Source organism: Oncorhynchus masou, chromosome 31 (assembly GCF_036934945.1).
Source record: "Oncorhynchus masou masou isolate Uvic2021 chromosome 31, UVic_Omas_1.1, whole genome shotgun sequence".
NCBI lineage: Eukaryota > Metazoa > Chordata > Actinopteri > Salmoniformes > Salmonidae > Oncorhynchus > Oncorhynchus masou.
In genome coordinates this window covers 38393345-38408046 of record NC_088242.1, presented here as the reverse complement: position 1 = coordinate 38408046, position 14702 = coordinate 38393345, and the positions used below count along the sequence as shown (strand labels likewise).

The window sequence follows — 14702 nt, the reverse complement described above, 5'->3', positions numbered from 1 at the left end:
AATGATTTTTTCTCTGTCGATTTTGTGATCAGGTTTCCTTGCGATTTTGACCACGGAATTCGTTCTGTTATAGTCACAGGCTCCATTGAACCAGTTCTAGAAACTTCAGAGTGTTTTCTATGCACACATACTAATCATATGCATATACTATATTCCTGGCATGAGTTGCAGGACGTTGAAATTTTGCGCGATTTTTAACAGAATGTTATTAAACAAATGGTTTGCGGAGAGAGGCTATAATGGACACTCATGGCCTGCAAAACGATGACATATGTTATGCAGCTGAGAGCCGAGCAAACCGAATCACACAGGGCTGTGACAGCAAAGGAGGACACTGTGTCCTGGTGTTCTTGGCATTCCTGCTCTCCCCATTGAGTAGGCTGTATCACAGTGACATCTGGATGGCTACCACTATTAGTTATTTGTTGTGTAGGCTGTTATCCTACTTTAAATATAATCCTGGGAGGGAAAACAATTGTCCATGTTACTAGCTACTGCGAGCGACACTGATTTACAGCTTCCCAGTGGCAAACACCTTAGGTTGGCAGGCACCTCGATACAATACCGGTGGAGTAGTCATTCATTCATTGGGTTTAGCGGCTCACAAGTAGTTTAACGGTCCATAGCGTGGATTATGTGTAAAATACAGCCCATCTATCTGAAAAAAAACATTGTGCCGCTAAAAATATGGGCAATAACTTTTGAACTGCTAGAAACAGAACATTTTCTCTGTAGTAATGGTGAAAACACAGCATCACGAATCTGCACAGTTTATTCTCTATGGCACTCAGAGGCTGCGGTGTACCTAAAAGCCCATTATCACAACAAATATTATCTGGGTGATTTTCTTCTCGGTCGCACAGCAAGACATTTACGAGCAATTTAGAGCAGACCAAAATGGCTTGCATCAACTTGAGCTAGCTAGCTGGATAGCTAGCGAACTTAAGCCAGCTAGCTACCTTGGTTAGCTAAGAAAATATGGAGTAATTCAACGTTGTCTAGCAATAAAGATACTTATAAACAAGTCAAGATTCCTACCCAGCAGATGTTGAAAATATTATTCCATTTCACAGCCGCTTCAAGAAGATATTTACTAAAATAGCTTCATATGTCTCACCTAACAGCATGACGTCCATGCCTGAAACTGATCATTTGAATGTACAGTAGGCATAAGCTATTACCGTAAAGAAATAGTATGTTATGAGAGTAATTTTTACAGGAGGCTTCCAATTACAGTTAATAACAGTTTTTTTCAGCATTTTACCCATAATTCAATGCTGTCTACACATTAACTATACTGTGCATTCTACAGTGTTTTACTGTTAAGATTACACAAAAGTATTACAGTGACGATGAACACATTCCATAACAAACAACTCCTACTGGAGCAGGATATTGTAGCCTACAGTTCTGTCTTACTGTGTGGCTACATAAACCTACCTTGACTTTCATGTTGAAAATTTCCCTCTTCAGATAGATAGGGTAAGTCAGCAGACTGATCACACCACTTGTTTTGTTGATGCTAAAAACACCGTCTGTACCTGCATAGGACAGAAGAGAGATATCACAGTACGGTAGGAACATGTCATAGGGAGTAGGGATGTACTATAATATGTACACTCGCAGCACTTAGTAAACTAAGCAAAAAAATAAACATCCTCTCACTGTCAACTGCGCTTATTTTCAGCAAACTTAACATGTGTAAATATTTGCATGAACATAACAAGATTCAACAACTGAGACATAAACTGAACAAGTTCCACAGACATGTGACTGACAGAAATAGAATAATGTGTCCCTGACAAAGGGGGGGTCAAAATCAAAAGTGACAGGCAGTATCATCTCCTCCTCAAGGACTGCACCAAATTTGCCAGTTCTTGCTGTGAGATGTTGCCCCACTCTTCCACCAAGGCACCTGCAAGTTCCCGGACATTTCTTGGGGAATGGCCCTAGCCCTCACCCTCTTATCCAACAGGTCCCAGACATGCTCAATAGGATTGAGATCTGGGAATTCGCTGGCCATGGCAGAACACTGACAATCCTGTCATGCAGGAAATCATGCACAGAACGAGCAGTATGGCTGGTGGCATTGTCATGCTGGAGGGTCATGTCAAGATGAGCCTGCAGGAAGGGTACCACATGAGGGAGGAGGATGTCTTCCCTGTAATGCACAGCGTTGAAATTGCCTGCAATGACAACAAGCTCAGTCCGATGATGCTGTGACACACCGCCCCAGACAAAGACGGACCCTCCACCTCCAAATTGATCCTGCTCCAGAGTACAGTCCTCAGCGTAACACTCATTCCTTCAATGATAAACGCGAATCTGACCATCACCCCTGGTGAGACAAAACCATGACTCGTCAGTGAAGAGCACTGTTTGCCAGTCCTGTCTGGTCCAGCAACGGTTGGATGTAGCCGGTGATGTCTGGCGAGGATTCAAATAAATAAAAAACTGAAAAGTGGTGCGTGCATATGTATTCACCCACTTTGCTATGAAGCCACTAAATAAGATCTGGTGCAACCAATTACCTTCAGAAGTCACATAAGTTAGATTGCACACAGGTGGACTTTATTTAATGTCACATGATCTGTCACATTATCTCAATGTATATATACACAACTGTTCTGAAAGGCCCCAGAGTCTGCAACACCACTAAGCAAGGAGCACCACCAAGCAAGCGGCACCATAAAGACCAATGAGCCCTCCAAACAGGTCAGGGACAAAGTTGTGGAGAAGTACAGATCAGGGTTGGGTTATGAAAAAGTATCAGATACTTTGAACATCCCAAGGAGCCCCATGAAATCCATTATGAAAAAATGTCCAGACTATGGCACCACAACAAACTTGCCAAGAGAGGGCCGCCCACCAAAACTCATGGACCAGGCAAAGAGGGCATTAATCAGAGTGGCATCAAAGAGACCAAAGATAATCCTGAAGGAGCTGCAAAGATCCACAGCAGAGATTGGAGTATCTGTCCATAGAACCACTTTAAGCTGTACACTCCAAAGAGCTGGGCTTTACGGAAGAGTGGCCAGGAAAAAGCCATTGCTTAAATAAAAAAATAAGCAAACGTGTTTAGTGTTTGCCAAAAGGCATGTGGGAGACTCCCCAAGCATATGGAGGAAGGTACTCTGGTCAGATGAGACTAAAAATTATATTTTTGGCCATCAAGGAAAATGCTACATCTGGTGCAAATAAAACACCTCTCATCACCCCGAGAATACCATCCCCACTGTGAAGCATGGCGGTAGAAGCATCATGCGGTGGGGATGTTTTTCATCGGCAGTGACTGTGAAACTGGTCAGAATTGAAGGAATGGTGGATGGGGCTTAACTTCTTGCTTCGAGCAATCCCGGATCCGGGATCCTATTTATAGCCTTAAGCTCATTAGCATAACGTAACGTTAACTATTTATGAAAATCGCAAATTAAATGAAATAAATATGCTATCTCTCAAGCTTAGCCTTTTCTTAACAACACTGTCATCTCAGATTTTCAAAATATGCTTTTCAACCATAGCAAAACAAGCATTTGTGTAAGAGTATTGATAGCTAGCATAGCATTTAGCATAGCATTTAGCGGGCAACATTTTCACAAAAACCAGAAAAGCATTCAAATAAAATCATTTACCTTTGAAGAACTTCGGATGTTTTCAATGAGGAGACTCTCAGTTACATAGCAAATGTTCAGTTTTTCCTGAAAGATTCTTTGTGTAGGAGAAATCGCTCCATTTTGTACATCACGTTTGGGTACCAAAAAAAATGAAAATTCAGTCATCAAAATGGCAAACTTTTTTCCAAAATAACTCCATAATATCGACTGAAACACGACAAACGCTGTTTAGAATCAATCCTCAAGGTGTTTTTCACATATCTCTTCATTGATATATCGTTCGTGGAAGTCTACTTTCTCCTCTGAATACCATGGAATAATACTTGCAGCTGAAGATGACGCACCAATTTCGACGGAGGACACCGGGCGGACACCTGGCAAATGTAGTCTCTTATGGTCAATCTTCCAATGATTTTCCTTACAAATATGTCACAATGCTGCAGACACCTTGGGGAAACGGCAGAAATTGTGGGCTCATTCCTGTCGCATTCACAGCCATGTAAGGAGACATTGGAAAACAGAGCTTCAAAAATTTTGCTCATTTCCTGTTTGAAGTTTCATCTTGGTTTCACCTGTAGCATCAGTTCTGGCGCACTCACAGATAATATCTTTGCAGTTTTGGAAACGTCAGAGTGTTTTCTTTCCAAAGCTGTCAATTATATGCATAGTCGAGCATCTTTTTGTGACAAAATATTGCGCTTAAAACGGGCACGTTTTTTTATCCAATAATGAAATAGCGCCCCTATAGATTCAAGAGGTTATTAACTTCTTGAAACTCCCCATCCCGGATCCGGGATCGTGACTAAAGCCTCAGGCTCATTAGCATAACGCAACGTTAACGATTTAAACGCAAATAAAATTAAAATAATGCGTCTGCTCTCAAGCTTAGCCTTTTCTTAACAACACTGTCATCTCAGATTTTCAAAATATGCTTTTGAACCATAGAAATGGACTAATTTGTGTAAGAGTATGCAAAGCTAGCATAGCATTTTGTGTAGCATGTAGCACGCAACATTTTCACAAAAACCAGGTAACCAAATAAATAAAATCATTTACCTGTGAAGAGCTTCTGATGTTTTCAATGAGGAGACTCTCAGTCACATACCAAATGCGCAGTGTTTCCTGAAAGCGTCTGTGTGTAGGAGAAATCGTTCCGTTTTCTACATTGCGTCTGGCTACCGAAACGAACCGAAAATGCAGTCACCTACAACGTAAAACTTTTTCCGGATTAACTACATAATATCGACCGAAACATGGCAAACGTTGTTTGGAATCAGTCCTCAAGGTGTTTTTTCACTTATCTCTTCATTGACATGCAGTTCGTGGAAGCTTGCTTTACTCTCTGTATCGTATGGAAAAATACTGGCAGGTGACTTTTGCGCACCAATTTCGGCGCAGGACACCGGGCGGACACGTGGTAAATGTGGTCTGTTATGGTCAATCTTCCAATGATCTGCCTACAAATACGTCACAATGCTGCAGACACCTTGGGGAAACGACAGAAAGGGCAGACTTACTCCTCTCGCGTTCACAGCCATATAAGGAGACCATGGAATACAGAGCCTCAAAAATCCTTGTCATTTCCTGGATGCCATCTCATCTTGGTTTTGCCTGAAGCTCACGTTATAGGGCACGCACAGAGAAGATCTTTGTATTTCTGGACACGTCAGAGTGTTTTCTTTCGAACGGTAGCAATTATATGCATAGTCGAGCATCTTTTTGTGACAAAATATCTTGTTTAAAACGGGAACGTTTTTCATCCAAAAATGAAATAGCGCTCCCATAGATGTAAGAGGTTAACTGACTTGCCTAGTAAAATAAACATTTAGCCGCTGAAAGTTTTGCCAATTCTTCAAGGAAAATCTGCTCCAGCTCCTTCAAGTTGGATGGGTTCCGCTGGTGTACAGCATTCTTTAAGTCATACCACAGATTCGAAATTGGATTGAGGTCTGGGCTTTGACTAGACCATTCTAAGGTATTTAAATGTTTCCCCTTAAACCACTCGAGTGTTGCTTTAGCAGTAGGCTTAGGATCATTGTCCTGCTGGAAGGTAAAACCTCCATCCCAGTCTCAAATCTCTGGAAGACAAACAGGTTTCCCTCAAGAATTTACCTGTATTAAGAACAAATTCTTATTTTCAATGACGGCCTAGGAACAGTGGGTTAACTGCCTGTTCAGGGGCAGAACGACAGATTTGTCCCTTGTCAGCTCGGGGATTTGAACTTGCAACCTTTTGGTTACTAGTCCAACGCTCTAACCGCTAGGCAACCCTGCTGCCCCAAATGTGCCAAGCTTATAGAGATATACACCAAGAAACTTGCAGCTGTGATTTCTGCAAAAGGTTGCTCTACAAAGTCTTGACTTTGGGGGGGTGAATAGTTATGCACACTCAAGTTTTTAGTTTTTTTGTCTTATTTCTTGTTTGTTTAAAAAAAAATTGCATCTTCAAAGTGGTAGGCATGTTGTGTAAATCAAATGATACAAACCCCCAAAAAATCTATTTTAATGCCAGGTTGTAAGGCAACAAAATAGGAAAAATGCCAAGGGAGGTGAATTCTTTCGCAAGCCACTATACAGTCAGGCTAAGGGAGAGTGGGAATCTCCTACAAAGCTCCATTTTTATGGAATGGTCTGCCTATTCAGGTGAAATACGGAGACTCTCAACCTTTAAGTCTTTATTGAAGACTCATCTCTTCAGTAGATCCTATGCTTGTGTAGTCTGGCCCAGGAGTGTGAAGGTCAACGGAAAGGCACTGGAGCAACGAACTGCCCTTGCTGTCTCTGCCTGGCAGATTTCCCTCTCACCACTGGGATTCTTTGCCTCTAGCCCTATTATAGGGGCTGTGTCACTGGCTTACTGGTGCTCTTCCATACCATCCCTAGGAGGGGTGCGTCACTTGAGTGGGTTGAGTCACTGACGTGATCTTCCTTCCCTTGGGTTGTGCCGTGGTGGAGATCTTTGAGGGCTATACTCGGCCTTGTCTCAGGATGGTAAGTTGGTGGTTGAAGATATCCCTCTCGTGGTGTGGGGGCTGTGCATTGGCAAAGTGGGAGGGGATATATCCTGCCTGTTTGGCCCTGTCCGGGGGTATCGTCAGACGGGGCCACAGTGTCTCCCGACCCCTCCTGTCTCAGCCTCCAGTATTTATGCTGTAGTATTTTTTGTCGGGGGGCTAGGGTCAGTCTGTTATATCTGGAGTATGTCTCCTGTCTTATCTGGTCTCTCTCTCTCTCTCTCTCTCTTTCTCTCTCTTTCTCTCACAAAACATTTAGTATTTGACACTCACACATTCATTTCTCAACTGTTTTTTCTATAATGCTACAGGCTCTTTATCATTCTCCATACCTTATATTCCAAGTCATCCTACATGCATCCAACAATACCATCATGGAATTTTGCAGCTGCTATTCAAGAACTCATCTGGATTAGAAATAAAACTCTGGTTATCTTATTCCAGAGCACATTGTACAGCTGTTTTTAAAGATTTTATTGCCAGGAATCCTTTGTGTAGGCAATGCCACATGTATCTGTTAATAAGCATATATTATGCAGCTGTCATTTTTAAACCTCCATTATAGCATACATGACACACCCATATCTTTCTATCTACAAGCTTTTCTTTAGGTTTCTATGCAAATTAATAAATTAATGTTTATTTAAGCCTGCAGCTAGTTATTTGAAAAGACACATTCATGCAAAAACATGATTCAAACTTGAATTCACTGACAGAGAGATGGCTAATGAAACACCAGCTTCCTGAGCAGGCACATTGACGTTTACAATATTTGCTGGCTAGTCTAGTCATCTGTAACATTGCTTAAGCTTTCAATAAATTGGTCAACGGAGTTACCTCTTCATAAGATCAAAACAATTCATATTGCATGATGCATATTTCAAGTGCACTCGGAAACAGTCTCATTTCATTCCTAGGGAGCTGACGTTAGCTCCTCTTAACACACTGACAGCAGATCATGATTTCATGTGTTTACATCTTAGAAGCAGACCACACGAAGGGTATGTAAAGGAGTTCAGACACACAACAGGCTTTTGGTACGTTATATCAAATTAAATGAGCACATATCATGGTAAATCAATGTAAATAAACAATGTATACAGAGATTACTCCATAAAAGCCTACTGGATAACTGTTGATGCTTACCATTCTCAAGGGAATAATGAATTGGTTTGGGCATTCCTAGGTCTCCATCTTTGGCAAAAACTGTGAATATTTCCGAACCCTGTGGACAGAAGTGCTATTAGAATAGTCTGAGCTATGAAACAAATCTATGTAATTACCAGTAAAACAGGATTGGTAATCAGCTTTGAGGCATTAGAGGCATTCAGGATAAATACAGCTGGAATATTTCTCTCCTATAGCTACATGGACGGTAGCAGTTTGATTGTTGGACTACAATGAAGATGTATACGTAAGAAATAGAGAAAAATATATATGAATACTATAAAATATAATTTTGTTGTTCAGTCTACATGTTACCAGTTGCGCAATATATACCAAAATCTACTGTATTTTCTATCGTCCATATTATGAGGCGTTGAATGAATACAATCTTAGTTTATGAATTCCCATCAACATCAAAAACAGAAATATAGTTTTAATGATACAGTAGTTCAATAGTTGAATGTAACACATGCAACATCACACAGTGTTTACAATTACACTTGTCGTTTAGGCTGTTTCTTGCTGATAATAAGGAGATTCATTATACAAAGACCGTAGCATAAAGTTGCAAAATGTTTTACCATGTAAACCTTATACTTCAAACATAAAACATTTTAAAGCAACAACTAGTTTATTTTGGACAAATGCAGGTGCCCTGTTTCATTCCGTTTGCTTCCATTTGGTTTGTAGTGAATATACCCCTGGAGCAGTCTACCGCAAAAACACAGCATGGGCTACTAAGATACTGCAGAGAGAGAACCGACTGGTTACAAACGGGTTGAAACAACATTTCCATGCAATTTCAACAACAACAAACATTTCCAACTGATGTCATTTAAATCAACATGGGAAACTGTTTGGATTTGAAAGAATACATCAACATAAAGGAATTTCTGGACTTTTCCAATGTGCAATAAGTAGAAATCACTCCCCCACTTGCTTCATGAATTCACCTGATCAGTTTTCTAATCTTTTAGATTGCTGCTGCCTGATACCAGGATGTATCACATGGAGAGGATCTTTGCTATCAAGCTATCAATGTGCATAATATCTAACTAGCGAGACAAGAGTTGTGAAAAAATATGAAATGCTGATGGGCATTGACTGACTGACAGCAAACTAGGCTGCCCGCTGCATGTTGAGGACACACACACACCCCTCCTTGCAATCCTAATCTGCAGCTTTTTTGCAGTGAGTGTGAGAATATGCAGGGAGGTGTTTTGCCAACATCTACAGTACTTACGCATATTAAAACACGAGTATCACGAGTATCATCCAATCCGACTATCAACTGTCAATTTATGGGTACGATTACGAATACGAGTATTGCCATGGCGGCATACCCCTACTTTTCACGCTCGAGTTCCAAATATCTCTAACGGTCTCCCCAGCATGATTTTTTTATGGGTGTGATGTCAGAATATGCTCACTGTTCTAAAATGTGATTGTTACGCAACACGACAGTTAACTCGCGCTGCCTTCAAACCAAGGCATGCTTCCAGCTCATTATCTATCTATATTATCTAACTTGTCAATTTCTAATTATTTTCAAACAACATTTTGAAATGAGGTGTGTTCCGCCTCCTCATTACTTCACATAGAAGTAGCCTTTTTCACTGTGGTGGACAATTTACATTTGAGGCATGCTATGTTAATGTAAGGCAAGGATTAGATCGATGAGCCGGACAAACTTTGATGAGTGCCCAAGCACTCCCCCAGTGTTTCCCCAGGTCAGGTATGAAGAGAACCTGCACAAACTTTTTCTGTCACATTTTGCCTACAAATAATAACTTATAACTAGCTACATTATTTTATTAGCTCTGTAAAATGTTGCTAATGGCATCAGATACCAAGCTCTACCAAGCTGGCTGCTGTTCACTTATTAGCATGTTAGCCATTGCATGCCAAGCCACTAGCTGCGAAAGGTTGTGCTAATGTTGCTATGCTGGCCTATAGCCTGAAGCCTGCTAGCTGTAGCCTAACATCCTAGCCTCCAGTTATTGCCTGTTTACTGTATGCAAACCCACAGTCTACACATTTACATTACATATTCAGACCCTTTACTAAGAGCTTTGTTGAAGCACTTTTGGATGTGATTACAGCCTCGAGTCTTCTTTGGTATGACGCTACAAGCTTGGCACAGCAGTAATTGGGGAGTTTCTCCCATTCTTCTCGGCAGATCCTCTCAAGCTTTGTCAGGTTGGATGGGGAGTGTCGCTTCACAGCTATTTTCAGGTCTCTCCAGAGATTTTCAATCAGATTCATGTCTGGGGTCTGTCTGGGCCACTCAAGGACATTCAGAGACTTGTCCCGAAGCCACTCCTGCGTCGTCTTGGCTGTTTGCTTAGGGTCGTCGTCCTGTTTTAAGGTGAGCCTTTGCCCCAGTCGGAGGTCCCAAGCATTCAGGAGCAGGTTTTCATCAAGGATCTCTCTGTATTTTGCTCTGTTCATCTTTCCCTCGATCCCAACTAGTCTCCAGTCCCTGCCGCTGAAAAACATCCACACAGCATGATTTTGCCACCCCATGCTTCATCGTATCCCAAGATGGCGTAGCAGTCAGACATGTGTGTTTGTCTTTGTCTTATCCCGTGTAAATAGCCAGGTTTTTTTCTGTATATATCTCATTCTCACTTTCTACCTATGAACTAAATACACATTCCTGCAACCCGCCTCACCCAATGTAGTACGGATCCGCTATGCTATTTTATTTATCATAACTGGAATCTCTGTCAGGAGCTAGCCAGATAACTAGTTACTAGTCTTTGTTAGCCACAGCTTGCGGTCTTCACCTTTATCTCGGTCACCAGCCAGCCTTAGCTCGGACAATACCTACCAGTCTGCACAGCGTTTCATATTTATATTTTATATTTATATATATTATATATATTTTATATAGTTTCATATTTACTCATTCATTTTATACAATAACCAGATGCAGACATCATAATGGAGGCATCTGGATAAACAGAGTTCTTTCATGAGGTCACAAACATGAAAGAAAATGGACTGGATCTTAGCTGGCTTCTCCACCGACCGTTTACACATTCTCCAAAACATGGATATTGTTCAGTTCTCAAATTCTGTGATGTAGTAGAAGATCAGTTGTTCTACTCTGAAACTCTCTCTTTATATACTGCATGGCCATGGGGAGAGAGTCTCCGCCATGAATTTACGACATGAGAAAACACAACCTGGGTGTGGGAGAGAGTGAGAGAGAGGGGGAAGCCACGATCTATACCCAGAAAGGGCCACATCATGACAGTACTATTGTTTGTACAGATAAACGTGGTACCTTCAGGCGTTTGGAAATTTCTCCCAAGGATTAACCAGAATTATGGAGGTCTACAATTTTTTTCTGAGGTCTTGACTGATTTCTTTTGATTTTCCCATGATGTCAAGCAAAGAGGCTCTGAGTTTGAAGGTAGGCTTTGAAATACATCCACAGGTACACCTCCGATTGTCTCAAATGATGACTCAAATGTCAGTTAGCCTATCAGGAGCTTCTGTATGTGAGTTTATGTTTTTGTAGAGGAGACACACCAGCAACAAATGTTGCAGGAGAAATACACATTTCAAGATTACTTTTCTGCACATAAAACCCCAGGCTTTCTTTAAAATGGTTAACTTGGACTATGAGCCCCTAATTAAGGAAGTGCGGGAAGGGATGCGGCACTTTGCAAGTGCAGCTCAACCAGGCTACTTGCTACAGTCTGAGACACCCTCATGCTCCGTTCCCTCCATGAAATGAAAGCCAAGCTGAGAGACCTATTGCAACTAGGTGATTGTTTTGAGGTGTCAACTGACATTTAAACTAGCAGAAGGGGACACAGTTTTCTGGGGATTGTTGCCAGTATCATTGATGGGAGATATAAAGGCCACAAGGCGTGGCTAAGCTCTGAGCACAAGGACACCACACATTTACCAAAAATATGAAAGTGTAGTGAGGAACTGAAACGTGCAGCGACAGGTAATACGAGTGGTGACTGACAGCACAAGCAAGATGATCAAGACCTTCAACCTACTTGGTTTTGAGGAGACCAATGATGCCGGACAGGAGGAAGATGAGGCATCCAACATGAAGGTGGAGGCCGAACCACCTTTAGTCTGACTGTTCCAAACTGACCATATAGCCAACAATGTGGACATGATGGCAAACCTGTACCTCACAGAGTCAAATCTTCATTTCCGGTGCCCAATTCAAATGCTTCAGCTCGCAATAAAGGATGACACTAACATGCAAGATGGGGTTAGTGGACTGATCCAGAAAGTGGGGAAACTTGTCAAAAGTGTTAGGAAGAGTACATTGAACACATAGGAAAATGAAAGACTGGGAGTGCATCCCACAACATCCTGCATGACAAGATGGAACAGTCAATTACACATGATTGAGTCTGTGTTAAAGATGTTTCAAAGAGACCCATTGAGGCAAAACAAACTGAAGTCTACCTTTGATGATGCAAAAACTCATCCTAAACGAAGAGCGTCGGCTACAGGTCCTGGTGGAGGTACTGACACCACAAGCTGACCTAATATACAGAAAAGAGTTGGGGAACCTGAGCATGATTCTCCCTGCCATGTCGGAAATAAAGAAATTGTTGACTAGCATGTCTCAACCCGTAGACATTGCTGCTTTTGCAGAAACACTATCAGATTGCATCTCCACTCGGTACAGGCGATACTATAATGATAAACATCTTGTCATAGCCATAGTCCTGAAACCCCAGGTTTAAAACTGAGTAGGTGATAAGGGATGAACTCGTGCATAACCAGTTGGAGAGATACTCGACCTCATTGTAAAGGAAACCGGGGCTATCAACGCACCTCCGGTAGGTGCATCTGCCATACCAGTAGCACCCGCAGCACATAACCCTGCCCTGAGCAGAATTAAGTGCCCAAAAGAGCTTGCATGTTCGGTTTCTACTTCATTCAACAGCAGTGGTCCTCTTTAGCGATCCTCTCTAGTTGCAAAAGGACGGCCATGAGAAGAAACACAGACGAGGACGTTATCACCTTTTGGAAAGACAACGCCTCATCCCTGCCCCGCCTGGCAAGTGGCCAGAAGAGTTTTTAGCAACCCCAGTGGCTCTGCAAGCGCAGAGACAGTATTCACCGCTGCTGGCCTGCTCTCCAGGCACCATCGCATGAGCCTGAAGCCAGACTGAAGCCAAACCCGTGTTTCTAAAAATGTATTCAGAGGCACTGTAGACTGAGCCTAAGTCACAGCCTATATCACAATGTATAGACCAAAACAAGATAATACAACAAAATCAAATCAAATCACACGTTATTGTTCACATACACATGGTAACAGATTTTAATGAGTGTAACGAAATGACGAGCACCTAATGTTCCTGCGAGCCTACTTGCAAATGCTTCTTAGTGTATTTATTTGTAGGCTATAGCCTTGAAATAATTGAAATAATAGATTAATAATATAGCATAAATAATGTATTTTCCTTCCTTCTTAGGCTACCTGGCTGTTTCCTACTTAGTGTGTTTATATGATGTTTACTTCCTACAGTCACCTTTTCATGTTGTTTATTAAAATACTTTTCATTCAAATCATATGATTTGCTTTGGTAGGTCCATTTAGTCACGAAGCTAGATGGTTGTTGTATAAATGGTGATTTTAAACAAAAATTTAATGGAGCGAATTTGGAGCATTTTTAGTGGATTGGTTGGAAAGGACGTGGAGCTCTGTGTTGAGCAGGATTTCAAACTGCTCTCAGGCCTGCTGAGAAGTGACAGACTCCACCCAAGCTGAAGGGGTGCTCTCATCTTATCTATCAACATATACAAGGCTCTAACTCTTCTAACTCCACAATGAGATGTGCAGGCCAGGCAGCAAGATGTTAGCCAGCCTGCCAGCTTAGTGGTGTCACCAGCGCTGTTTGGTGCGATGGTAACACATTTTTCCAGAGTGACGCAGTGGTCTAAGGCACTGCACCTCAGTGCCAACATTTATGACAGCATACTCAGGCTGACTGACTCTCGTTCAGGCAAATGAGAAATAGGTGCACTCAGGCAATCCGGAAGGCTAAAGTTAGTTACTTTCAGGAGCAGTTCTCTCCCTGTGGGTCTAACCCCAAGAAGTTCTGGAAAACGGTTAAAAACCTGGAGAATAAACCTTCCTCCTCACAACTGCCCATGTCCCTTAATGTTGATGATGTGGCTGTTAATGACAAGAAGCACATGGATGTGCTCTTTAATCACCACTTCATTATGTCAGGATTCCATTTTGACTTAGCCATGCCTCCTTGCTCGTCAAACATTTCCTAATCTCCCACCTCTTCTAATACAACTATCCCTGATGCTTCTCCCTCTTTTTCCCCTTCCCCGCTACAAAGTTTCTCCCTGCAGGCAGTCCCTGAGTCCAAGGTGGTAAAGGAGCTCCTGAAACTTGACCCCAAAAAAACATCTGGGTCAGATGGTTTAAACCCTTTCTTCTTTAAGGTTACTGCCCCAATCATCGCCAAGCCTATCTCCGACCTTTTTAACCTCTCTACTTTCTGGGGAGGTTCCCATTGCTTGGAAGTTAGCCACAGTTTGTCCTTTATTTAAAGGGTGAGATCAAGCTGATCCTAACAGTTATAGGCCTATTTCTATTTTGAACCGGTTACCAACATAATTAGAACAGTAAAATGTTTTTGGGGAAATACCCTTCGTACACGGTCTGATATACAATTGAAGTCGGAAGTTTTCATCCACTCCACAAATTTGTTAGCAAACAATGGTTTTGGCAAGTAGGTTAGGACATCTACTTTGTGCATAACACAAGTCATTTTTCCAAAAATTGTTAACAGACAGATTATTTCACTAAATCGCAATTCCAGTGGGTCAGAAGTTTACATATCCTAAATTGACTCTGCCTTTAAACAGCTTGGAATATTCCAGAAAATGATGTCAT

General features: G+C 41.7%; 1 protein-coding gene across 2 annotated transcripts in view; it reads right to left on the bottom strand.

Annotated features, from left to right (window-relative positions):
- LOC135523921 (cadherin-related family member 1-like) overlaps positions 1-14702 on the bottom strand; it is a 223499-nt gene that overhangs the window by 114411 nt on the left and 94386 nt on the right. For both annotated transcript variants that reach the window (XM_064950944.1, XM_064950943.1), the window contains 2 exons: positions 7775-7853; positions 1441-1541 (listed from right to left, as the gene is read on the bottom strand). In XM_064950944.1, coding sequence (XP_064807016.1) covers positions 1441-1541; positions 7775-7853 — 180 coding nt within the window. The remainder of the gene's footprint in view (positions 1-1440; positions 1542-7774; positions 7854-14702) is intronic.